The following is a 27825-nucleotide window of genomic DNA, read 5'->3' as shown; positions in this document are numbered from 1 at the left end:
AAGAGGTTTATAAAGACTTTGCAATAAATACTTTTTATAAACACCCACAATAAATTGTGGAAACCCATACTAGAGAAGAGCCAGAATTTGCCTCATACCTACCTCTCAGTTATAGAATAATATTTATTTTGGGGAAAATGGGTTGTGGTCCTGGGAACAATCTGAAGTCTCATGAAAGGGTTCTAGTGCATCTAGTCCTGAAGCTGCCTGATCACCTCCCTAAATAGCAAGTTGGAGCAGATGCTAGGATCCTGTCATTGAGAAGGTCTGAGATGTCTTTACAGACCCTTCAAGAGCACAACAGGGTCTATGACTTCCCCTTTACCTTGTCACCTATCCATTAATACCTTTTCTCACTAGGGTGACAAAAATATATTTTTCTTTCCTGTATACACTCACTACATAAGTCTAGAGTGAATTGGTGTTTTGAGCTAACACAAAATATCAGAATGGAGAATGGAATCCTGGGATTTATAAAGTGCTTCAGCATACATCAAGTTTGATTTCTCTGTGTTAATTCAGGAGATGTATTGCTGGCTACAGCCTTTCTGTCCTATTCTGGGCCTTTCAACCAAGAATTCCGCAATCTGTTGTTGAACAGTTGGCAAAAAGAAATGAAAACCAGGAAAATTCCATTTGGAAACAATCTAAACCTCACAGAGATGCTGATTGATACTCCAACTGTCAGTGAATGGAACCTTCAAGGGCTGCCGAACGATGATCTATCCATACAGAATGGCATCATTGTCACAAAGGCCGCTCGTTATCCTTTGCTGATTGATCCACAGACTCAGGGCAAGATTTGGATTAAAAACAAAGAAACCAGGAATGAACTGCAGGTAATCTATGTTCAAGTATGAGTATATTCATGCTTGGTATAAAGCAATGATGGAAAGAAAATCCACACTTTAGAGCAGACGTTACAAAACAACACATTAATAGGCAAGTGTTGGTTGGTAAAATGTATTTAATTTCATTTGTAAACTAGAAATATTGAGATACAAGGCTGACTCCATGTCCACATGCAACAGCTCACTGGAGAAATAATCCAGGTTGATAGCAGTAGTGTAACTGGGAGAGTGCAATGGTGCGGACTGCACTGGGTAACAACCCAGAAGGGGTGTCACTCTGTGGTGTAGTATCCTTAAACTTGTGATGCATGATGAATCCTATACCAGAAATAGTCAAGTGGGGCAAAGAAGATTTTCATTCCAGCCCTTACTGTGTCCAGCGCTTATCCCACATTAAGCACTGGTATGAAAATCTTCAAAATGGTGTTAGACCAGATTCATATTATGGCATGCAGTGGGGAGCTATAACCCTTCCTCCTTTTATGGTCCCAGTCCAAATTATTCTTCAAATTGAAATGAAATGCCAGATGTGTAGGACATTTTTTTTTGGTCTTGGTTGTCCTGTCAGGATAATACATGGGTAAGATGATTTCTCTTTCCAGATAACCTCTCTAAATCACAAGTATTTCAGAAACCACTTGGAAGATAGTCTTTCTCTGGGAAGGCCACTGTTAATTGAAGATGTTGGTGAAGAGTTGGATCCAGCTTTGGATAATGTACTGGAAAAAAATTTCATCAAAACAGGTTCTACATACAAGGTGAGAGAAATATTAGTCTATACATCTCTTGTCATGGTAATTTCATTGAGGTTGGTGTAAGAAAATAACCTGTACTTTTATGCTCCCCACTCTAGAAACAGAAACTTTCTGTTTTCTCTCTTTTGTCATCCATTTATAGTGTGCCCGCATCATACGCGGCTTTCAGCATATGCTGAAAGCCACACAGGAAAGAAAGGGTGGTGTGTCCCATAGGAATGAATGGGCATGCGCTCATGGTGCATGTGCACCACCGCACCGCCGCACCACCGCATGCACAAGCCCCATTCATTTAAATGGGGCTCGAACATAGGCGTTTTTTTGTTTTACACGGGAGAGTCCAGAACGGATCCCCTGCATAAACAAAGGGCGCACTGTATTTGTTTTTGTTTCCTGTGCAGCATGCCACAATGCATTGCAGCAATGTAATGCTGAAGAATTTTAACATTTAGCTGAAGAAAGTATGTAGCCTCATCACAATGTAAATTAACTGAAACAACCAGTTCTCAGGATATTTTAAAGAACTGTTGGCTTGCAAAAATGGGGTGGTGGCAGTTGCATAAGCTTGCTACGGTCTGGGGTTGATGTACTCACTGGCTCCATAAGACTGTTATACACTAGAAACAATAAAACCAGCCTTTTCCTATTTTGAATTTTGAATATTGAGATTTGAACATTATGTAGAAATAAATTAGCTTTTGAAACAGGTTGTATACTATGTGATGCATGAAGAAAAACAGGCCGTTACTTACTTGGATATTGTGCAAATATTATATACTCTATTATGTGAGAAAAAAAACCACAGAAGTGCACAATAAATGACCAGTTGAAGCAGTAAAATAGATCATGAAGGTTTCTATTTCTCTTCTGTCTTTGTTAATTAGGTAAAAGTTGGGGATAAAGAAGTGGATGTAATGAATGGCTTCAGACTTTATATTACCACTAAGCTTCCAAATCCAGCATATACTCCTGAAATCAGTGCTCGCACCTCCATTATTGATTTTACTGTCACTATGAAAGGTCTGGAAGATCAACTTCTAGGAAGAGTCATTCTAACAGAAAAACAGGTAGGTAAAATTTGTTCTAGAGCAAGAAAGAATAATTTTAGAACTGTATGTACTGAGGTCCCTCTCCCATATTAGATGAATAAACTTTCTACTTCCCTGTCATGCAGTGGAGCTAACACAAAACTCTGGTAACATGAGTAAAACATTAAACTAAATATAGCTTTTTGTGGGTTTTTCAGGCTATGTGGCCATGTTCTAGCAGAGTTTCTTCCTGACTTTTCTCCAGCATCTGTGGCTGGCATCTTCAGAGCATGTTTGCCTGGAAAGGACTTGGCTATATATACTGTGTGATCTGGAAAGGCAGGAGTGATTTGCATGTGTATTGTTGGTTGCTAATGGCAGTCCTCAGGGTGTGAAGGTCTGCACAAGAGGTCTAATGTCTGCTTGATTAGTGCTTATTGTCTGCAAGGAAACCCCTGACCCTGGGAGATTTCTCATTTGCATTTGTTATATCTTGCTATCTTTCAGGATTTCTAGCCAAACTTTGTTTAATGGGGGGAATCCCTTAAAGTAACTGAATATCAGTTAAGCCTGTCTTTTTCTGTGGTCCTGATAGAAACTGCTCCATAGTTGCTGTTTTCATAGGAAGTGCCAATAGAATTTTCTTTGAAGAAGAAATGTTCAGAATGACCACTGCTGCAGAAGAAAGGACTATTGAGATCTTAATAACCACCAGCTCACCATGCCATGTAAACTGTTGTTTCCATTTAAAAATATTAGATGGTGGAGTTTATTGAATATCACATTTAGTGATCACAACAAACTACAAATCCCAAGATTCCATATGATGGAACCATGACAGTTAAAGTGGTATCAAACTGCATTATTACTGCAGTGTGTCAGTAGCCTGTTGAAGTTGAAAATGCAGTTAATCTGTTGCAACTCTTTTCAGAAGCCAGACCATTTCAGTTTATTAATAAGCTTTTGAGTGAGTATAAGAAAAAGGTAATATATACCCAGACCACTCTAAATACCTCCATTAATGGTAACAGACTGCTGTGCTCATAGTTGATTGTCAGCATGCTCGTCCAGCTGGAGACAGTGCTTCACTGAGGCTTTACTAAAGAGCATATCACTTTTGGAAATGTATTTAAGATTTTGGACCCATGTTTCTAATTTTAACAGCTTTCTGTAAGTATTGCAACTCAAGGGATATGTAATGCTTTAACGTCTAGCACTTCCACACTAAAATGGGAGCATCATATAAATAATGTTTGGAATGTAGCAACAAAATGGTTTCCATACTAAATGTCAAAATTCTTCTATTATTCAAAATCAAGTGATAAGCGTAAGATCACATGGTACAACTTTACAATTACACCTGCTTGTATTCTGGAGACATCTTTGCCTCCCAGTCTTTTCATCTTGAAATGGAAACTAATTAAAACAAATGAAATGAGCAAATGTTCCTTCATTTCTTTCTGGATTACCTTTTCATCCGTTTTGCTTCAAAGATATTTGCATTTTTAATGTTCAGATTTCCTATCATGGTGTGTCCAAAGAAAACTCATAATTCTCATAAATTACTTTCACAATCCCCAATTACGTTTTCCTTTGTTTCTACAGATTGTACATGCCATAGGTCTTTCTTTCATGCAAGGATTTTTTTTTTAAAAAAAGCTCGTTATGGTCAAGTCACATTCTACAGAATGAGAGGACTTTTGAATTAAATGCAAATTAACTTTTTGGTAGCATTAACAATGTGAAATTAATCATTCCTGTCTGTATAGCACTTGGATGTACTGGGGCATTTTAATCACCTATAAATAGAGCATAATACAGGTTGCTTGCACAAATGTTCCTTTCATGGAAAATTCTAGATTTCTTGTCAGCTGGCAAGAACTCTGCTGCCATTATTGTCACTCCATATAGTCGACAGTGTTTTCCATAGGATCCACAGTGTTCAGGATGTGATAGAACTAGGAGTGTGTTGTACTGGTTTGCGTGTAGGACTCTTTGAGACCAGTGCTGAAATCCCTATTTGGCCATGGAAAGCCACTGTGTGATCTTGAAGAAGTCACCCTCTTTAAACCGGAGGGGGGGGGGCAATGACAAATCCCCTCTGAACAAATCTTGCAAGGAAAACCCCATGAAAAGATTTGTCTTAGAGTTGCCATAAGTTGAAAATGCCCAGAAGTGGAAAGAAACGGTATTACCATCAAGTAATAACTGGTTATGAAAACTTATTGACCTTGCAGAAATGGACAGATGGACTATACTAATCAAAGACAAAATGACAAATAATTTCAAGTAGGACTTGTCAAAAGTAGCTGAATTTTGGAAAGAGAAATGGGGTGTAACAGGTTTGAATTTTAAGGAAGATTAATAGATAAGAAAGAATGCACACACAAACACAAAATAATTCATTGATTTAAATTTATATTAAGAACCCGAACAACTAGAGAGTTTAACTGTTAAATGTGTAAAGTAACACAGAGAGATATAAACACAGTGAGCCTGCACCATACGTGGGCTTGTTACAGGCGGCTTCCAGCTTACATGGCAATCGCCAGGAGAATAGGCAAAAGGCGCTTGCGCATGGCCGTGCGACAAGCACGAGCCCCATTATATCTAATGGGGCTTGAGCATATGTGCTTTTTACCTTATGTGTGTGTGGGGTCCAGAATGGATCCCCCGCATAAGACAAGGGGGGAACTGTACTAAGATATAAATGAACTTATGGCAGAAAATTAATATTTTGTTATATAAATAACAAAGCCATGAATAGAACAAATACCTAAGTAAAAGGTACATAGGGAGTAACAGATGGAGGGAGGAAAGGGTAGAGAAACAATCAGACAACAAGGGGAGGGATTACAAAGAGAGACAAACAGCTACTAGGCAGCAGCAGTAGTGGTGAGTGGCACTGATGTTAAGAGAACAATAGTGACATCATGGCGCACAGGGAGGTAATGGTAACCTTCCTTACATAATCCTCTCATCTAGAATACCTTATGATGAAACATTCCAAGTGTGACACAGGCAGGAAAAGGAACAAACACAGGGATAGAAAAACAGAGGAAATCACACTTGTTAGAAAAGTCAAAGGCACAAAATCCCCAAAGATGATGACGCAAGCAGGAGATCCACTCAAAAGTCCAAAACTTATCCAGAGCAGCAAAACACATATAATAGGAACATGGAATGTGAGAAGCATTAGCCAAGGGAAGCTGGACATAGTAAAAATGGAAATGGAACGCATTAACATATAATGCCAAATCAGACTGGATCATCTGAATTAAGCTCCATGGGAAACTTATGAATATTGCCATAATTCAAGTATTTGTACCAACTACAGATGCAAAAGAGGACAAAATAGTGAGATTTTATGAAGGAGTCCAGAAAGAAATTGACAACACATCAACATGGGACATAAAGCTAATCATATAAGGAACAGATTTGAACTACTAAGCACAATAGATCAGGAACCAGAAGAACTATGGTCAGAAATCAAGGACATAATAAAAGAAGAATGCAGACAGACACTTACAGTAGCCAAAAAGAAAGAGAAGAAACCATGGATGTCATATAAAACACTACAAGCAGTAAAAGAAAGAAGAGAAGCAAAACAAAGAGAAACTGGAACAAACTCAGAACCATGCATGCTGTAGTTCAACAAATGGTGCAAATAGATAATGACAATTACTACAACTATCAATGCAGAGAGATAGAGGACAACAACAAAAAGGATAGAACAAGAGACCTATTCTGAAAGATCCAGGAAATCAAAGGGAAATTTAAACCAAGGACTAGGATACTATATGACAATAAAAACAACATAATTCAAGATCAGGAAGGAATACAAAGACACTGGAGGCAGTACACAGAAGAGCTATATAAAAGGGATAACAAAATGAAGGACATATGGATTGAAGAGTCATATGAAGATGGACCCCAAATTCCAAAAGCAGAGGTGGAAGCTGCAATTAAAGAAATGGGAAAAAAATAAATCAGCAGGAACAGATTATATTAAATTTGAATTGCTTCAATCCACTCTAACAGAATCAACACCAGTGCTAACCAACATATGTTAACAGATATGGAAAACAAAGTGATGGCCAAGAGATTGGAAATTATCAATATACATCCTCATCCACAAAAAAGGAGATACAAAAGACTGCAGTAAGTATAGGACCATAGCTCTAATTTCTCATGAAAGCAAAATCATGCTCAAAATTCTGCAACATAAACTCCAACCATACATGGAGAGAGAATTCACAGAGGTGCAAGCAGGATTCAGGAAAAGAAGAGGTACTAGGCACTGCATTGCAAACATATGGTGGCTAATGGAGTGCACCAAGAAATTCCAAAAGAAAATCATCATGTGCTTTATAGACTATAGCAAGGCATTTGTCTGCATAGATCACAAAAACTATGGAATGCCTTAAAGCCATGGGAGTGCCAACACATCTGATAGTTCTAATGAGGAATCTTTACTCAGGACAGGAGACCACTATTGGACAGAACATGGAGAAACAGAATGGTTCCCAATTAGCAAAGGAGTCAGACAAGGCTGCATCCTCTCACCCTATCTGTTCAACTTTCATGCAGAACATATTATATGAAAAGCAGCCTTGGACACAGAAGAAGGAGGAGTGAAAATAGGAAGAAGGAATATCAACAATCTAAGATGCGCAGATGACAGGAAGAGAATTAATTCATTTGAGATGTGGTGCTGGAGAATCATGCACAGCCAAGAAGTCAAACAAATTGGTCCTAGAGCAGATCAACCAGAAATCTCTCTGGCAGCCAAGATGACTAGAGTGAGACTGTTGTACTTTGGCCACATCATGAAGAGGTGTGACTAACTGGAAAAAACAATAATGCTAGGAAAGGCAGAGGGAAGCAGAAAGAGAGGAAGGCTGCATGATAGTCCATTGGGATGATCTCACTTTCATTTTTTTTTTTTTTGCTTTGTTACATCCCCACACTTGCATCAGGGCATTTATATGCAGCCGTGTCCTAAACCTGAATATCTCAGTTTCTTTTTGCTCTGGCTTTTAGCCCTGGAGTGCAGCTTTGGTCCATTTCCAGCCACTTTTGAGGCATTTGTCATCTAAATGCCCCACCTTCAAAATGTCTGGAAACCACTTTTTTTAGCCTGTCTGTTTCACCTCTTTGCTCTGGACTATTGTGCATGCTACCCAAAAACCTTTGGGTAGCCTTTTCACCTATTTTGAGAATGGATGATTAGAACCTCCTGTGGATACCAAAACCTGTAGGAGCTCAATTCCCATTATATACAACAGCATAGTAAAATGGTGTTCCTTGTATAAAATGGTATAATCAAGGTTTGATGTTTGGATTCTTTTTTTAATTCATGAAGGCACAGGTGGTTGAATCCATGGATGTAGAATCCATGAATATGGAGGGCTGACTGTATTCCCTTCAGAAATACTGTTCTAGTATCAATTTATGTCTGGAATATTCCAATTAGGTGGAATATCAGTGGTGTATTGGCTTCTCTGTTATACTGTGCATGCTACACTATGTATCATATGCATTATAGAGTCAGATTCTGATTCTGAGTCTTGTTGAAGTTTTGCTTTGTTTTGTGCTCCAACAGGAGTTGGAGAAAGAGCGAACTGATCTTATGGAAGATGTGACAGCTAACAAAAGAAAGATGAAAGAACTGGAAGATAACTTACTGTATCGACTGACAAGCACACAAGGTTCTCTGGTGGAAGATGAGAGTCTCATCATTGTACTTAGTAACACAAAGAAAACAGCAGAAGAAGTGACACAGAAATTGCAAATTTCAGCTGAGACTGAAGTACAGATTAATTCAGCCCGGGAGGAATATAGACCAGGTAAATTAATTGCCATGGAAGATGGGAATCTGAACATGTTAAACCAATGATGAAAAATTTGTCTGGAACTGAGAGATCAATGTTAGCATATGAAAACATTAAGGAATGGGATTATACAGCTCATCCAAATATATGGTTTTCTTTTACTCTATAATTGATCTATAAACAGTGTTCAAAAGCTTAGGTACCAGAACTGAACAGAAACAGTGGCCATGTTGTCACATCACCTTAAGCCATGATTTGTTTTAACCATGATTTGTTCTTTAAACTGCATACAATATATGGCCTAACGAACAATATCTTGCTTTCTCTATTTCTGTTTTGTTTCTGCTTTCTTTTTCTTCTGCTTTTGTCAGCTGCTGCTTCAGGGTGAGCTTCTGGGGAAAGGAGTCAGGGACAAACAATGACTGTGGATTCAGAAGTAACAAGAGGGAAAAATGTAAACAAGCCAGAGTTTATAAACTAAAACAAACAAATAAATATGAGTTCAGGTTGCAGTTTTTGGCTTATTAACAAATCATGTTTTGTTAGCAGAAGTGAGTTTTCGTATCACAGCAAGCCATATTTCAGGAAATTGCACCACGGCTTGTTGTGATGTGTGAGCACAAGCAATGTGTCTTGGCTCAGTTTCACTTTGTCCGTGTGATCGATTAGCATCATTACAGCATTCTCTTCCCACCATGAGTACACATCTTTCATCTTTCAACTGGGCTTTCTTTTAAAAACATCTTTTGTGTTTTGGGCTGTATTTCTATTCTCCTCTGCACTTCTACTGGTTTTCTTTTTAACTAATATTCCCATCTTGGAATCTGTTTCTGGGCAAAATTCAAAATGCTAACAATGCAGCTTGTGTCCACATTATCCAAAGGACTGTATTCCCCTATATGAGCATACTTGGGTGTTGAGATGTTTTAGGGAAGCCCTTCTCCCTTAACTTGTGTTATCTTCTTATTGACTACTTTTAGTTGCTATTATGCTGTTGAATTAAAAAAAAGTATGCTTTCCTGTTTTTATTCCTTTCTAGTTCTCACCTCCAGAAGAGAGAAAATTATTGAAATTATTCATTCTTGCTGGCAAGAAATAAATGAATGAAGATTGATACCTTCATTATTATTATTAATGATAAACTAATAAGAAGTCAAAATCTCACCAGAAATCAATCATAAAAACCAGTTTTCTGCTGAAAGTCCATTGGCCTTTCAGAAAGTAACTTGAACTCCAGATTGGTTCTGTAATACATTAGTTCTCTATGCTTTGGCATGCAACAATGACTTTGCTACAGGCTAAAACCTGAGCTCCTTAATTGCCTTTTCTGTAATGCTCCTTTACCACATTAACTAAGGAGGTAAAAGTGGCTCCGGGGACACCGAAGTTGATTTCTCAAATTTGACAGGCTTTTTAATTTGATTTGTTTGTGTTTTTGTTTTTTAAAAAAGATAGATCTGGGGTATGACATATTCTCTGACTGATCCAGTATGGGAGAAACAATCCCAATTACTCCTTTGTCTCTCCTCCAGTTCCTCTTAAAATGTCCCATTTTCTCTCTTCTCCTCCAACTTCCTCCTTTTGTCTTCAGCTTATAAACTGAATTCAAAGTGCAAAATTAGTTTGCACATGGCTCACTCAGCAGAGTAGAGTGGAGAAGAGAGATTGATTCTTGTCCTTTCCAGGAAGCTCAAGGAAAAGGCTGAAAACCTCTCCTACTAGTTTGTGTTTTCCTTCATTAATAATGTTTACCATCTCGATCACACTGTGATGTTGCTTGGCCACGTGTTTCTAGGTTTTCATCTGTGAAATGTTGGAGGATATGATGTGAGATGAAGTTTCTGGAGACAAGAGTTTTGAATCATTGCTGTGCTCCATAAACATTTGTATGACTCCCTGCCAAGATGGCAGTCTGGGCTTGCGCTACAGTGTTTGAATAGATAGATGTCTGAATTGCAGCAAAACAAGAAAGGAAAACAAGTCTGTTTGTTTTAATTAAAATTTAAAAATTAAAATTAAATATGCTGTGAGACTTTCTGCTGAAAATCATTTTTTGTCATGAGAATTATATTACTAATATTTGATATATTAGATATAGCTATATTATTGCTTTTGTTCTGCATTGATCAAATCAAATCCTCTTCTCTTCAGTTGCAACAAGAGGGAGCATCCTTTATTTCCTGATAACCGAGATGAGTATGGTTAATGTCATGTATCAAACTTCACTTCGACAGTTTTTGGGCCTGTTTGATCTTTCACTTGCCAGGTAACTATGGTTAAATGAAGTCTTTCACATTATGAACATTGGATTAGTTAAATAGACAGGTTTGAAGTAACTAGAGTAGAGGGAGCGAGCTATCCTTCATAAGAGTCTCTATACTCTGATCTCATTTGTCTCACAGTTCTCAGCTGTCAAAGGTTTCTCTGAATGCAGATTTTCTTTTACTCTTTATAATCTTTGACACTGAGATGCATAAGATAATGCTTTCATTAAAATATGTTGTTTTTGTAATTCTTAAACACTTACACTGTTTCTCCAAATTTTGTAAATACTGTACAGTTATTGAAAGATAAGACATACTCCTTAAGCATCCCTTAAGCTCATGATTTAATAAACATAATGAAAAAGAAGAAAAAGAAGGTTGAAGAAAGGAAGTGCTTTCTCCAACCTTTGCCCATCCTTCTGAGTCTAAACCTGCTCTTCATGTGATATTTTCTGTATGTAATGGTGATAGAATGAGCCTTGCCTGATACTCTTTCCGATTGGGAACCATTGTATTTCCCTGTATTCTGTTCTAACAGTATTCTTTTTATAAGTACAGGTTCCTTATTAGGACTATCAAATGTACTGGCACTCCCATTTCTTTAAGATCATTCCATAGCTTTTTGTAATCTATGCAGTCTAAGGCCCGAAACAGATGGGTCATGCAGATGATGTACACCCTTGGAGAAGCTGGAAGCTGCTTTGAGGCCTTGTAAGGCAGCCCAAAACTGCTGGCAAAAGAAGTGCTAAAAAAACCCCGCTCCTACTGGTGGCTTGTTTCGGACTGTGGTGGTGGCCGGCTTTGAGAGAGGGCTGTCTGTTCACCATGGTCCCAGGCCAATGGGGGCCTGATCATTCATAGCTGCCCATCTGTTTCACTCCAAAGGCTTTGCTATAGTCTATAAAGCACATACTGATTTTCTTCTGGTATTCTTTATTGCACCCCATTAACCACAACATGTTTGCAGTGTACTCCCTAGTGCCTCTACCTTTCCTGAACCCTGCTTGCATCTCTGGGATTTCTCTCTCCCTATATTTGCTGCAGAGGAAGGCAATGACAAACCTCCTCTGAACAAATCTTGCCAATAAAAACCCATGATAGGTTTGAATTTGGGTGGTCATAAGTCAGAAATAACTTGAATGGACATAACAACAATTTATGCTAACATGGATTTTATTGTGGTTAATGTGGTCAGACAATTGCCTTCATAGTTTTTGTGAAGGCAAAATAGTAGCATCCTTTTCCCCCAGGTTTTTCCCCAGTCTCTGTATTGATTTTATGTTCGTTTCCCAAGTTAGAATGGGCAAATTTGGCAGATCCAAGGGCCCATTTTCTGCCCTGCAACATGACAGGGGCTCCACAAATGTCTAAATCACAAAACAGAAATGCTGGAAGTCCACTTCTGGTTTTAAAAAACCTGGTTCTTTTGTGATGTTAAAGAGCTCTGCAATCTGTTTAAAAGGCAAAACACCACTCCTGAAGAGGCAACTTCTCCCTCATTCTTTTTGTGCCAAAAAAGGGCAGCATGGGGAAGCTGGCAGAGGGACAGTGATCAGGAGCTTCAAAAGCAGCCTTCAGAGGCTGCATTGTGATATGATGAGTGCTCTTTATTCAGTGCCAAGTAAATCTTTGATTATTCCCAGTAAGATATCTTACCTAGCCCAGGGACTCTTTGGGAGAACGAAGAGATTGAGGAGCAACATAATGAAAGGAAGCAAAAATCCTCTTAGGCTCTGTACAGACATAATAAGCAAGGGCTTGAGCTTTCTGTCTGCATTCAGGGGCTCAAGCTTACATTCTGTAAGTTGGCAAAAATTCTTCAAAGCAAGCTGAATGTCTAAGGATAGCATCTAGAAGGATGGGAAGGCACTAGTTAGCCAGAAACAGCATGCCCCAATGGGGGAAAGGATGCTGCTCTCCTCCTTTGGAGGTCTTTAACAGATGGGCATGTCTTAGATGTGCTTTAGTTTTATATTCCTGCATGGCAGGGGGCTGGACTAGATGGTCCTCTGGGTTCCTAGTGACTCTACAAGTCTACAATTGTATTAGAAATTATATTAAAATCATATAGGAGATTTTTTTTTATTATGGTGTGCATTTTCTCAAGATGTTGTTGAGTGTTGCTTTGATCCCTTTCTTGACTGCCATTCTCTTCTCTTTTTATGTCATGTATTTTTAGATTGTAAACCAGAGGGCAGGGAACTATCAAATTAGCAATCTGTAAGCTGCTTTGATAGCCTTTGTGGCTGAAAAGCAGAGTATTAATACTCTAAATAGTAAACAACAACAACAATAAACACAATATGATCCTATAATTCTTGCTTTTGAATAATTATGTATGTGTAGTAGGGAGCAATAACTGATTTTATCTTTATATATATACACAGAGAGATGTGTGTGTGTGCATATATGTGTGCATTTGCTTAGCCTGCTTTTGATGTGCTCGGTGCCATCTCACCTTGAGGAACATGCTTTTAATTTGATAGAACCAATGGATATATGGTACAGAATGATGTACCAATCATTTATGATTGTGGGGAGGGTTGGGGTCTTGGGGTTTTTAAATCGTAATTTTTAATTGTTTGATGTTTCATTTAAACTGTTGGAATCCACTTTGATTCTTTATTCCTTTGGGAAAAAGCGGAATACAAATTATTATTATTATTATTATTATTATTATTATTATTATTATTATGTTCCAACTCACCTTATGTGAGAAAGGCCTTGTTTGGCTCAGTAGTGCCAAACAACTCCATAACAAATGAAAGGGTAAGAATAATGTATGGGATAGCCAGATTTGTAAGATTTGAGATATAAGTCCCTTTTATACCAACCATTTGATATACAAGTTAAGAATCCCTTATCAGAAATGCTTAGGACCAGAAGTGTTTTAGATTTCATTTTCCCCCCAAAGATTCTGGAATGGTTGCATATACATAATGACAGGTGAGAGATGGGACCCAAGTCTAAACATGAAATTCCTTTATGGTTCATATACACATAGACTGAAGGTAATGAAACAAAGTTTGTGTACATTGAACCATCAAAAACAAAGGTGTCACTATTTCAGCCATCAATGTGGACAATTTTGGATTTTGGAGTATTTCAGATTTTTGGAACAGGGATCCTCAACCTGTAATTCTTAACACATTATACAGTCAGTTTCTGAATTGCCTAAGGTCATGTGTATACACATTGTTTTGTATGTTCCACCAATAGTCATACACATGAAGCCAAGCTGAATTAGATTATTACTGATAGTTGCTCCAGGAAAACCTATAGTAGCTCCAGGAAAACCTCCAATTCTTTAACTGGGGATCCAAAGGACTAAACACAACCACTGAATTTTTGCTGCTGGCAGGTTCCCCTTACCATGGAAAAATCGCCATTCAGCATGGTTTGCTCTTTTCAAGAGCCATTTTACATTAAGCTGTACTGATCTGTAATAGCCCTAAAACAAATAACTGACATTTTGGGCTTTTGCATTGTACATCTATATTATTAATTGAAATTCTGCTTTCAGCAGCTTCTCACCTGTTCAAAGGTTTTACAAAAGCACTGTGAGTTCAGACAAGCCAGGTAAGAATAATATATCAAAGAAATGAAATATATGAAGCCCCAAATACTGTGCTTTTCAGTCCCTTAATGAGGTGCTTTAAATCGCAGCAGATCAGATAGATCTAGCATAGTAAGAGCTCTGTTGGGTCATATCGACTGAACACCATTTAGTGTCATGTTGATTTGGTCTCTGCACCCCTGTTTGCCTCTCTGGTAGCTTGGGATTACAAAGTACAGCTTTCAGATTCTTGCTTCTTTTAAAATAGGGAAAGATGTCTAAAACCTTCACCCCAAAGGCACTCAATTACCCTTTCATTTTCCTCTCCTTTTCCTTTCTTCTTTTGAATAGGTCTGTCAAGAGTCCAATTACAAGCAAGAGGATAGCAAATATCATTGAGCATATGACCTATGAAGTGTATAAGTATGCAGCACGAGGGCTTTATGAGGAGCACAAGTTTTTGTTCACATTACTACTTACCTTGAAGATTGACTTGCAGCGGGGCAGAGTCAAGCATGAGGAGTTCCTGACACTGATTAAAGGTCATAGCCAGTATATAAAATGCACCGTTAGTTTGCTTAGTATTTGAGTTCTATGCAGGATTGACATTCTGCAGAGTACTTGTTAGTGGCATACGTGTGCATAAATACATCTTACATGTGTGCATATGTCTTTTGGGATGAGGTTCATGGAGCTATTCCTTAGCCTTTTACATTCCATTCATAACCTCCTCCCAAGAGCTGGGCTCCCAGGGGATGGAAAAAGAGAATGCATTTCATGTGTGAGAGCACTTTCATTTCTTTCCTCATCTGAGCTGTTTCTTTATCATCAGAATTAATTCACACTCCCTCCCTATCGATAAGCAACAGTAAGGACCCCTCTTAGGTTTGAAGTCTTCCTGAGGTGTTGGGAGAGCACATCACTGCTCAGGTGGAACATTAGGTTCCACTGGTCCTATGTGGGTTCTTGGCTTCTGTATGGAGTGGAAGATATGGAGCACACCAGCCTGCTCCAAACCTGCCTATGGTGTGCTCCCTCCAGCATGCTCCTTCCAAGTCCATGGGGTGCTGTACATATACAGAACCCTCTCTGCACATAATTCTGTGGTAAAGACTGCAATGCAAACATGAAGGTCAATGGAAGAATCATAGGTAGGAACAGTGGGGAGTCAGGTACATGGCCTCAAGCCCACCTTCCATCAATATAAATAAATGTTCTAATCATTAGCTAACAATCTATTTCCTGCCATTTTTTATCATCTCCTTTCTCTTCAGGAGGTGCTTCTTTGGATCTGAAAGCTTGTCCCCCCAAACCAGCAAAATGGATCCTGGATATGACTTGGTTGAACTTGGTGGAGCTCAGTAAGCTGAGACAATTCTCAGATGTTCTTGATCATGTAGGTAACTGATATGAGTCAGGATTAAGTAGCATGGAATAATTGAGCTTCTAATGTGCTTCTGTAGGTACTTTAATCCCACATGGGTTTTGCAAGGTATTTGCTGATGTCAACTTGCCTCATTATGCTATCTATGGCCTGGAAGTCTATGTTCTATTTGAAGAACATAACATTTATTCTATTTTATTTTTTACTTTATTTGTATTTCCTTTTTTCTATTTTATTTTTAATTTCATTTTTATTTTATTTTATTTAAATTTTTATTTTATTCTCTTTATGTTATGTTATTTTTTATTTTTATTTACTTAGTTTTAATTTTATTTAATTCATATTTTAATTAATTTAATTTTAATTTTCTTTTTATATATTGTTTTATTATTTTTAATTTATTCTTATTCTTATTCTTATTCTTATTTTATTTTTATTTTTATTTTATTCTATTTTTAATTTTAATTTACTTAAATTTACAATTTATCTTAATTTTTAATTTTATATTATTTTTAATTTATTTTAAGTTTTAAGTTTTAAGTTTCTAATTTTTAATTTTATATTTTTAATTTTATTTTTATATTTTATTTCCTATTTTTATTTTGTTTATTTTATGAAATAAAATGAAATTATGATAATCAAGAATTATCAGATGATGAATAACAGTAGCAAGTTCCTTCTTTTCTTTTTCTTTTTCGTTTTTCGTTGTTGAAAGGGACAATGAACTGGAATAGATGGCCCAGAAGGAGGGCCAGAGACCATTCTGGCCCCAATTGCACTGGGATCACAGTAACTGCATGGCCTGCTCCTGAAGTGGGCTGCCACTGCAATCCTAAACTGTGCAGGCCAGGAGTTGATCTAAATTTTTAGGTTGGCTTTTCCTAGACTGGTGCAGCTTTGGTGCAGCTTCCGGCCACTTTGGGGGCATGCATCATTTAAACAATATGGCCTGTTACAGACTGCCAAAATAAAGCTGCTTCGGGTCACTTTGGAGGTATGCTATTTAAATGATGCATGCATCCTAAGAATCCGGAAGCTGCACCAAAGCTGCACTCCAGTGCTTAGGAATGGAGTGTAGCTTTGGTGCGACCTCCGGACTCTTAGGACCCATGCATCATTTAAATAGCATACCTCCAAAGAGACCGGAAGCAGCTTTATTTTGGCAGTCTGTAACAGGCCTATGTTTCCAAAGTGGCCTGAAGCCACATTATTTGGCTGCTGTGTTTCAGGCCACAGTGTGCAGTTTAATTATGTGAAACTAAAAACTCTATCGACAGAAAGTATTAAACATCTTCTCAATTTATTAATAGATCTCACGAACAGAGAAACAGTGGAAAATTTGGTTTGACAAGGAGAAACCAGAAGAAGAACCTGTTCCCAGTGGTTATGACCAAGTTCTGGATTGCTTCAGACGCCTCCTTCTTATAAGGTCTTGGTGTCCAGATAGAACTATAGCTCAGGTAAGCAAATATGTTTAATAAGGTTGTGAATAAATATCACCAGATGACAGAGCTAGTCTAAACTTTACAGTTCTCATCCAAAGTTCATTTTCTATTTGAAATCTTTTAATAGTGCTTCTCTGTCTTTCATGTTTACTAGGCTAGGAAGTACATTATGGATACCATGGGGGAAAAATATGTAGAAGGAGTCATCTTGGATTTAGAGAAGACTTGGGAAGAATCTGATCCACGTACACCTCTTATCTGCTTCCTCTCCATGGGCTCTGATCCTACTGATTCTATCATTGCTTTGGGCAAAAGACTGAAGATTGAGACTCGTTATGTTTCCATGGGTCAAGGCCAAGAGGTCCATGCCCGCAAACTCCTGCAGCAAACTATGGCACATGTAAGACAAAAGTCTAAATTATTTTCTAGTACAGGCCAAGGTTTGAATGTTTCAGGACATTGGCATCAGCATAGAGGGGACATCAGCATACTTAGCTGCTGACCAGTTCCTACTTATAAAAAACAAAGAGAGAATTATTTCTAACCAATATAGGGTTAGAACAGTTGTTAGAACGTTTATGGCTCCTTCCTTAAAGTAACAAATTCCTCATCTAGTAATGTATATGAAGTGAAACATTGCATGACAAAGGAAAGCCAAGACACATCAAGAGAGAAGTGGTTTTCTCTTTGCCTCTCTGCCTGCCATTGAAGCACATCCATTCTCTTCCCAAGGGAGACAGTTGTAAAAGCATGTCTTTTGTCATGCTGGAAAAATTCATTTGACAAAAGGCATACTTTTACAACCATCTCCTTCTGGAAGAAGACTGGAAGTCCTATGACAGCATGTGGAGAGCAAGGAGAAAGGCGCTTCCCTCTCACTGCTTCTTGGCTTTCTTTTGTCATGCAATAAGGCTCTAAATTTGAAGTTGAATAATAAATCAGGGATATTTATTCAAATGCCCATCCCATTGCATTCTATGAGGTTCATGTACATAGTACGTAGTTTTAGAATTATGGCCTAAAAGGTGTGGCATGCTGTACCTGTCTAATGACAGCCATTGAAATATAGCAGGGGAAGCTACAAATGTGTGCAACAGGAAAAGAGAGAAGAAATGACATAAAGATTCTTGGTTAAACCACATTCTTTCTGCAGTTCTTGGTTTCAACCTATGGCTGGATTCACAGCTTTTATTTACTGTCACTAATGGAATTACAACTATATGTTTATAGAACCATCTATGTAGAACTATCTAGACGAGAAAGAGATTTTACCAATTTTAGGAATGTGCAGAGCTTTGAAAAGTTACTTTTTGCATTATAGCTCCCTAAAACTGTAATCCCATTGGCCAGGATGACTGGGAGATTCTGGGAGTTGAAGTCTAATTTTGTATTCTGGGGAGTACTAATGCTGAGAAATACATACTGGGACTAAGATGTGTATTATCTTTACTATTGGTTGTGGTTTCATACATTAGTGTTGTGCATAAATTAGATTGATTTCAACCAAATTCTGTTCCTTGACTTGAAACCAAACCTATTACCCCTTTTATGAATGAAGTCAACAGAGTATTTTTTTTCAATGCTAAATTCACTTCCTGAGTGTTTGAACACCTTCCAGAAGAAGGAGGAGCTCTGTACATGAGCCCTGTTAGGCCCATTGTAAATCTTTATGGGGATGGAGAAAAACAACACTTTCCATGTTGGCACAGTTCATGCTGTGCCAGCATTATGGGGATGTAAACATTAATGTCACTGGCAGATAACGACAGTGCAATCAATGTGTAGATTCCCAAAATGAAGATCAAATCTAGCCAAGTTGGTCCTGTCTTTCTCTTTCATAGGGTGGATGGGCACTACTACAGAACTGCCATCTAGGTCTTGACTTTATGGATGAGTTGATGGACACCATTGTCGAAACTGAGACTGTTCATGAAGCTTTTCGCTTATGGATGACTACAGAAGTTCACAAGCATTTTCCTATAACTCTTCTACAAATGTCTATTAAATTTACCAATGAGCCTCCCCAAGGACTCAAAGCAGGCTTAAAGAGAACCTATGGAGGTGAGTAATTTGTTCTTCTTTCAACTACTTACCATGTAAGTCTGGTTAATTTCAGTATGAAAAAAACATGCCCAAATTTCTCTAGAATTCCACTAGAATTTCTCCATAACTTCCTGGCACTCTTGAGTTGTCAAATTATTTTCTGATTTGGGCTCTTTAATGATGTGGTATAGGAAACAAATCTAAATGTGTAGTTTAAGATGATATCAATCAATGACTTTGTAACAGGTGTGAGTCAAGATCTGTTAGATATCAGCAACATGGCACAGTGGAAACCAATGCTATATGCTGTAGCCTTCCTACACTCCACAGTCCAAGAAAGGAGGAAATTTGGACCTCTTGGGTGGAACATTCCTTATGAGTTCAATCAAGCTGATTTCAACGCCACAGTACAGTTTGTTCAGAACCATTTGGATGACATGGACATGAAAAAGGTACTTGTCACTACTTTGCAGAGAACACATGTCTGGCAGATTATATGGTACTTGAAATAATTAGATTGGCCAAATTGTTTCAAAAAATGTGATCTTCTTGTAGCTGCATTAGTAAATTGATATTTGAAGTTAAAAGCCCATCATGCTTGATAGGTTGGGTCCTTTTTATTGGCTTCTTGGTTGACACCTGTGTGATGGACATTAGGCATATGATGACTGGTGGAGGCAAGGCCAGATTAAGTCCCTGGAGTAGTTTCTGGGGAAAGGGGGCACTTAATGGAGTCCTAACTTTATGCTGCCCATGAAGAAATACTTCTGGGGCCAGGGCCAAACATTTTCAGGCTCAGATGAAGGTGTACATCTAGTCATTCCTTCTTTGTTACTAGCTGGCATGACTGAGTCTGAAGCTTGAGTCTCAGAGGCAGTGAATCACGATGTAGCACCCATCTCTTTGATCATTGCACAGCAAGAAAAGAGCACCAAGATGGGTAGTAAATGCTCCTAACCTTTAAGAAGGGCAAGGGAAGAGAGACCTACAGTTCCAGTATGGCTCAAATTGGTTCAGAATAAGTCCTGAGGTGGGTCTTCCCCCATCACAATACAGGTCTCAGAATTATTGGATTTTGAAAACTAGCCTTCATAAAGCATGTAATGTAGGGGGATATATTTCCCCATATCCATAAAAATATGTCATATGCTTGATTTGTTCTCTGCTTTGTTTCAGGGTGTGTCTTGGAATACTGTTCGTTACATGATAGGGGAGATTCAGTATGGTGGGAGAGTCACTGATGACTATGACAAGAGGTTGCTTAACACATTTGCTAAAGTGTGGTTCAGTGAAAATATGTTCAGCCAAAACTTCTCTTTCTACAAAGGCTATAGTATACCCAAGTGCACTGCAGTGGATCAATATCTTCAGTACATACAGGTTTGTGTCATTATGAAAGAAATAAAATGGAATGCTTTTGGTTTTCTGATGACTGAGCTGGAGTTGGCTAAACAAAAGCTTCCCTTTTGCACACAGTTATTTTTGTTGTTGTTAACTGCCTTAAGTCAACTTCGACTTATGGCAGTTCCATGAATAAAAAAATATCCAAGTCATCCTATCATCAACATCCCTGATCAGGTCTTGCAGACCCAGGGCCGTGGTTTCTTTCATTGCACTTATCCATCGGGAACATGGTCTTCCTCTTTTCCTGTTGCCTTCTGCTTTACCAAGCATTATTGTCTCTTCTTGTGAATCAAGTCTTTTCATGATATGGCCAAAGTACATCAGACTAAATTTCAAGGCTTCAAAACTTTGCTATAGGACCAACTGATTTCTCTTTTTAGCAGTTCAAGTATCTGTAGAACTCTTTTCCATCACCAAATTTCAAATGGACTTATTTTCTTCCTATCATCTTGCTTCAGTCTCCAGTTTTCACAATCATACACAGAAATGGGAAATACAATGGCATGGATAATCCTCACTTTAGTATTTAATAATATATGCTGACACTTCAGGATTTTGTTTAATTATTTCTTAGCTGCTCTTTCAAGTCCTACTCTTTTTCAAACTCTTGCCTGCAGTCTCCATTCTGAATAATGACTGACCCACGGTATGGAAAATTTTGAACTATTTCAATGACTTCATTATTCACTTTAAAGTTATATAAATAATCTTTAGTCAATATGTTTGCTTTCTTAATGTTCAGTTGTAAACCTGTCTTAGCACTTTCTTCCTTGATTTTTGTCAGTAATCGCTCCAAGGCTTTGCTATTTTCTGCTATTAGTATGATGCTATCTGCAAATCTTACATTGTTGATATACTTTACTCTAATTTTCATGCCTCATTTCTATAAGTACAACCCTCCTTTACATAGGCTATGTTCAGCATACAAGTTAAACAAATAGGGTGATAAAATACACCCTTGTTTGACCCCTTTGTCAATTGAAAATCATTCTGTTTCTCTATATTCTGTCCCAACAGTAGCCTCTTGTCCTGAGTACAGGTTACGCATCAGGACAATCAAATGTCGTGGCACACCCATTTTTAAAAGAGCAATCCATGATTTTCATGATCCACACAATCAAATGCATTGCTAGAATTTATAAAGTGCAGACTGATTTTCTTCTAAAATTCTTTACTATGCCCCATTATCCAGTGTCTGGCATATGGTCCCTAGTGTCTCTTCCTTTCATGAATCCAGCTTTGATTAGCATTCCTGCTTTGCAGAAAGTTGGACTCAATCACCCCTGTAGTGTCTTCCAACTATGACTTTTTCTGTTCAACCTCTCACAATGAAATATCTTGTGCTGCACTAGGCGTTTTTTCATTGTGACACCATGAGAGCAACAAAATAAATAAAAAAAGAATTAACCATGAAGGGATGAGAGACGGGTGGAGACTGTGATGCCTGTACTGTAGAAGAAGAAGAAGAAAAAAAACCACATGTGTGGAGTGTGTTAATTGTGAGATTCCTGCAGAAATGCAGCAAGATTCAGTACATATCATATCCATACTGTGAATGTTTGGAGTTGATTAATACAGTATAAAAGTAAAGTGTAGTAAGACCCCTATGTTGCTCGCTCAAGCTGCCACGTTCAACATAAGCACCGAGGCCCAGTTTCAGAAACCCTTGGGCTCACCTGTGATAAATTTGACTATGTCTGTTAGGAAGGCATATGACTAGTAGATGGCATACTCCTGTAGCCTCTGGAAAGAAGAGGGTCACCATCATGCTTACTGCTAGAAATCTACCCAGGAAGAACCCCGGCGATCATCAACTTTCACGTTCCTCTTCTGCCCTCCCTCCCTCCCCTCCCTCCTGGTTCCTAGCCAGGTGGCAGAGCCCCGTAACGAAGCTTTCCTATTGTGCCACCAAATTATGTGATGCACTACACACCACAATCTACAGTGGTACCTCGGGATACGAAATACCCAGGTTACGAATTTTTCGGGTTATGAAAAAATCCCATAGGGATTTATTGTTTCGGGTTACGAAAGTTTTTTCAGGTTACGAAAAAACTCCGGCGCTGTTTTAAATGGAGCCGCGGCAGAGCCGCGGCTTTTTTCCCCATTAGCGCCTATGGCAATTCGGGTTACGAAGGTTTTTCGGGTTACGAAATTAGCCGCGGAACGAATTAATTTCGTAACCCGAGGCACCACTGTATTCCTAACATATAGTAGCGTGTGTTTGTATTTTGAAACTCAGGCCAAGCAGTTTTTCAAACAATAATAAAAGTTTATTTGAATAACAGAAGTATATTAAGTATCTTTGATGTACAGTTGTTATTGTATCTTTACTTGGCAAATTAGTTACAGATATCTCACTACTCTCTCAGTAGTAAACCAAAGTCAGCCACTCAGGCTATGAAATCCCTCAGGATCTTAATAACGCCAAAACTCCCTTCCTAGAGTTGGTTTATCTCTGAGTCCCTCAATTTCAGACTCTTCCCAAAGATAGTCCCTCTCTGGACTTAACAAGATCCATCAGGTTATGAGCCCCTCACACTGGACTTACACCTCAGTTCCCCTCTGGAACTCATAAAACTAAGTCCACTCACTGGACTCAACAGAACCCTATCTGACTATTCCCTCAGGAACTCATGGAGCCCAGTCCTCTCTTGGACTCAACTCTTCCCTCAGCTGTCAAATCCGAACTATCTCCCAATGGACTCTCTCCTCTATTAGCCCAGAATTTTCAAAAGTCCCAGCCCACATTCTATTGGCTGGTCCTCAGCTGCCTTCTGATTGGTCAGCCGGGTGTTCTGTGCACCACACACCTTTCCCCTTTAACAGATTCATTGACACACATAACCACATGGTTGGTCAATGAAATCCCAGTTTTAAATTATACTTACCTGTTAAACAACCTTATTTATATATTGATAACTTTATATAAACATCAGGTTATACATATAATATATTTTACATACTTGTTTTATCAATAACCATTACCAATTTAAGTATCCTTGGGATTTTTCTGAATGTTTCCCTTTTAAACATATGTCTAATCTCAATTTTATTTGTTATAACCACTTATCATACTTTTTAAAATAAGGTTAGCATACTTAAACCATATCACTTGTTGAGTTTTAACACTTTAATAACCTTTTCTCCCAACTTCTGATCCTTTGTATGTTCCATTTAAATATTTTTATCAAACATATTCAATCTTTTAACCCTTCTCTCTTACTGGATTAAAGATTGATGGAATATCATCTAAAACCACTTTGCCGTGTTCCCAGTACAATTTTGAAAATATTTTGTTTTCCATTATACTAATGGCAGAAAATAATACATTGGTTTTCCAGTCTATCAACTCAATTATATCATTCTCCTTTTCAGGAGTTTTCTCTGGATCAGTTCTTGTAATCAACAACGGGTTTCTTTTTATCAGTTGTGGACTTAACACCTCATCTGGTAAAAAGTTTTTGTTTCTTCCTGTTTCACTGGACTAGATTCTTTGAGTGCGTTGAACAATCTTTACATCTTCTTCTGTAGACTGTAAAGCATCCCTTATCGAAATCATCACTTTCTCTTGATAGTTCATCACGATCTCTGTTTTTTCTTTCTCTGTTGAATCTCCTTTCCCAGTTGATTGATGGCTTTTTGGGTCCCACCAACGCTTGTCTGTCATCTGGTCACCACCAGTATGCTTGACAGTGAAGTTTATAGATGCGAGAATGTTCTGTATATACACATCTTTTCTTTCAAGTTTTATTTTTTTAAAGATTCTTCCAATCTCTTTTAATTAGACCATTCCCTTGGGTTATATCACCCATTTGCCAAACTAAACATTTTTCAACACTGTCCCATTTAATATATAGCTTCCAGATATATGTCAGCTGTGGCTCCCAGCAGCTAAACACCAGTCTGTCCTGGGATATACTGGCCTATACTGAGCTAAACTAGGTTATACTGGGCTATATTGGGCCCATACCCAATTGTCAGCCTGTAATAATATTTGGGCAAGGTCAACTCCTGGAGCAGTATGGGTAAAATGACCCAGCTACAGCCAAATACAATGTACACAGCAGAGTATAAAAGCAAAAAACAAAACAAAAAACAAAACAAAACAAACAAACAAAACCAAAACAACCACCTTCCCCCCATAAACCCAGTTATTGGTATTGGCAGTGCACTGATCACTTTTCACATTTAAAAGAAATAATCACAGACAGTTAATTCATCCAAATTTCCTAAAGGCTTTTATCTTCAGTATATATATATATATATATATATATATATATATATATATATATATATCTAAACAACCAAAACAGTGGCCCTGTCTTCACACATAGTCCCAGCAGATCCTTTATTTCCCCCCGAATCTCCTGTTCTCGGTTGACACTCCCTGCGAAGTTGAATGAGACTCTTGGAGAACTTCAAATCACACTGCCTCCACCCAGTGAATTTATAATAACCTTTCCTTAACACACACTGGGACTTGTTAAGGATTTCTAGTTCCTTCTCTTTCTGAACTAAGCAAGTGATAACCAAACTAAGGCACATGTAAAGAAGTGTAGGAATAGTAGATACTTTTAAAGAAAATATGTGTTCTATTAACAAAAATAATATAAATCATACAAGGTCTTTTGACCTTGCAGGTACAATACATATAGTTATCAGATATTCATTTCAAGCAAGCCAACAGAAACAAAATTAATAAGGTCTAACCATTCTAACTGATGCCTTCCTAAGTACTGATACAGAGGTGGAATCCTCAAGCCTAGGTGGTTGTGAGATGTAATTACTGGCCTTGATCTAACACAAACTACCTTCCTGAAGTAAGCTTTGTTGATGCAGGCTCAACAGTGCAGTTCTTCCCAACAGGCAAGACCCACATCCAGTGGGATACTCTCACTTCAGACTCCCCACTGCAAAAGCTCCTCCAACTGATCTCAGAGGCCTTTTAGATCCCTCTGTTGGAAGCTTCCGGAAGAAACTCTTGCTCCTGCTCAATGATTGGCCAAGTGGGCCTTCCGTCGGTTATGATGTAATTACTCTTTTGAATGTACCTCCCTCCCAGCTTAACTCTTTATTGTCTGGCAGAAGTCTTCAAATGACTGGAGGTCCAGTAGCATCTGAAGTAAAATACAGTCAGCCCTTCTTATACACAGATTTTTTCTACATGGGTTCAAGCATCCACGGTTTGAAAATGTTTACAAAAAGTATAAATTTTAAATATCAAACCTTGATTTTCCATTTTTCTGTAAGGGACACCATTTTGCTATGTCATTATATTTAATGGGACTTGAGCATATATATTGATTTTGTTATCCACGGGGGATCTTGGAAACAAGCCCCAGCATTTAACAAAGCTCCACTTTATATAGTCTGTTTCACAGCTCCAAACTTAGTACACACACACACACACACACACACACACACACACACAGCAATCAAAGACACTGCTGCTTCAACTATAACTCTCAGCCAACCAAACATTTCAATTGTCAACAGTCAACCAAAATATTTTTCTGTTGTTTAAAGACATATTACACCAACAAGGGTTAACTGGCCGGGCTATTTCATTCCATATGTGCAAATGTTAATCTTAGATTTTAAAAACTGCTGAAACACTTTGAACTGATCTTCATTTTCGTGGCGCAAGACCCTATTCCTATTCTTTCCATGTTATTTCTGTCTCTGATACCAAATTTTCTGCTAAAGAAGTAATGCCCGGGAACACATCTACTTCATTACCTGAGGTATACCTCTAGTAACATAATCTTTGTATTACCTCACTGATATGGATTATTCTTTTGTGCTTTCATACACTATTTTCTGAACTCTTTTCTAAAATCAATAACACATGAAAATTCAGAGATTTTGTTGGTATAAATGCTTTTTATATTACAGGGTGATTTTCTTGCATCTTTGAAAAAAACATGGGCAGTCTATTTTCAGTAATATTAACCATCAGCGCTCGGAAAGATTTTATTTTAATGTGTTATGTTGTATCTTCATGTTCACTTGTATAGGGCCTCCCTGCTTATGATACTCCAGAAGTATTTGGGCTGCATCCTAATGCAGACATTACCTACCAGAGCAAGCTTGCAAAAGATGTGCTGGACACCATTCTTAGCATTCAGCCAAAGGACAGTTCCAGTGGAGGAGGCGAGACCAGAGAGGCTGTGGTTGCTAGGCTGGCTGATGACATGCTGGAGAAGCTTCCTGCAGACTATGTACCTTTTGAGGTAAGTTTCTGTGGTCTGCAACAGAAGAAATTGGTTGCATTTGATTTGCTTTATACTTGCCTAGCTGAAACAAAGATCACGGAATCCAGCTGTTAGTCCTAAACAGAGCAGGTACATTGATTCTACGAAAATGTGGTAAATCAACACTTCTGGATGTCCCATTGATTCTTGGATGCCACAAACAATAAAAACAAAGTAGAAGAAAGTTCAATTCCAGTTTTGGGAAACAAGTATTTTTCAATGTCTGTGGCAGGGTGTGTATCATTTGAGGTAAGTTTCTGTGGTCTGCAACAGATGGAATTGGTTGCTTTTGATTTGTTTTAAACTTGCCCAGCTGAAACAATCTGTTTAAGTGGTGAATCGCTCACGTTGGAGGTTTTCAAGGCAATTCTCTGCTCTTTACACCTTGATATACACATAATACAAATACTACAGAATGAATAGTAACAGCAAATAGATCAGATTAAAAATGGAGATGAAAATGTGATTCAACCAGCCAAGAATTTTAAAAATTCATATGCACTTAAATCCAAATAATGTGAGTATTTGTCAGACTATTATTTATTTTTTTAAATAATTAACTAAAATGTTTAAGAAAAGGTAAATAAATAAGGTATTTAAATTATCATAGAGTAAATGCTGAGGGGGGGGGGAGTAGTCTCCAAATGAATTAAAAAATCAAGATTTCACACATATAGGAATTTATTGCATGGGTTAAAAACCCAACTTACTCCTGCCGCATTGAAGTCTATTTTGGGATAAAGTTGGGTATTATCACACGCAAAATGCTGCCTATGCTGCCACTTGGCTAAATCTCAGCTAATAGCCAGAAGTTAGCAGAGATTCAGCCAGGTGGCTGCATTGGCGGTATTTTGGGTGTGATAATACCCAAGTCCTTCCAACTCTACGATTCTATGTGACAGCAGCTTTAGTTTTCTGAAACAAAAATTCATAATTCAGCTCTGCCTGTCTTTTTGTTTGAACAACAATATCCTCTCTTCTTCTTTCCACATGTAAGTAGCCTA

The 27825-nt window shown here is 38.0% G+C and overlaps 1 protein-coding gene across 1 annotated transcript in view; it reads left to right on the top strand.

The window, feature by feature from the left end:
- DNAH5 (dynein axonemal heavy chain 5) overlaps positions 1-27825 on the top strand; it is a 166712-nt gene that overhangs the window by 127265 nt on the left and 11622 nt on the right. The window contains exons 63-75 of the mRNA XM_042465764.1: positions 523-839; positions 1454-1609; positions 2491-2673; positions 8240-8483; positions 10620-10734; positions 14640-14830; positions 15563-15684; positions 16983-17132; positions 17272-17517; positions 18959-19178; positions 19407-19612; positions 20337-20540; positions 26585-26800. Coding sequence (XP_042321698.1) covers positions 523-839; positions 1454-1609; positions 2491-2673; positions 8240-8483; positions 10620-10734; positions 14640-14830; positions 15563-15684; positions 16983-17132; positions 17272-17517; positions 18959-19178; positions 19407-19612; positions 20337-20540; positions 26585-26800 — 2570 coding nt within the window. The remainder of the gene's footprint in view (positions 1-522; positions 840-1453; positions 1610-2490; positions 2674-8239; positions 8484-10619; positions 10735-14639; positions 14831-15562; positions 15685-16982; positions 17133-17271; positions 17518-18958; positions 19179-19406; positions 19613-20336; positions 20541-26584; positions 26801-27825) is intronic.

This window comes from Sceloporus undulatus, chromosome 4, assembly GCF_019175285.1.
Source record: "Sceloporus undulatus isolate JIND9_A2432 ecotype Alabama chromosome 4, SceUnd_v1.1, whole genome shotgun sequence".
Taxonomy (NCBI): Eukaryota; Metazoa; Chordata; class Lepidosauria; order Squamata; family Phrynosomatidae; genus Sceloporus; species Sceloporus undulatus.
This window is presented reverse-complemented; position numbering and strand designations above follow the sequence as displayed.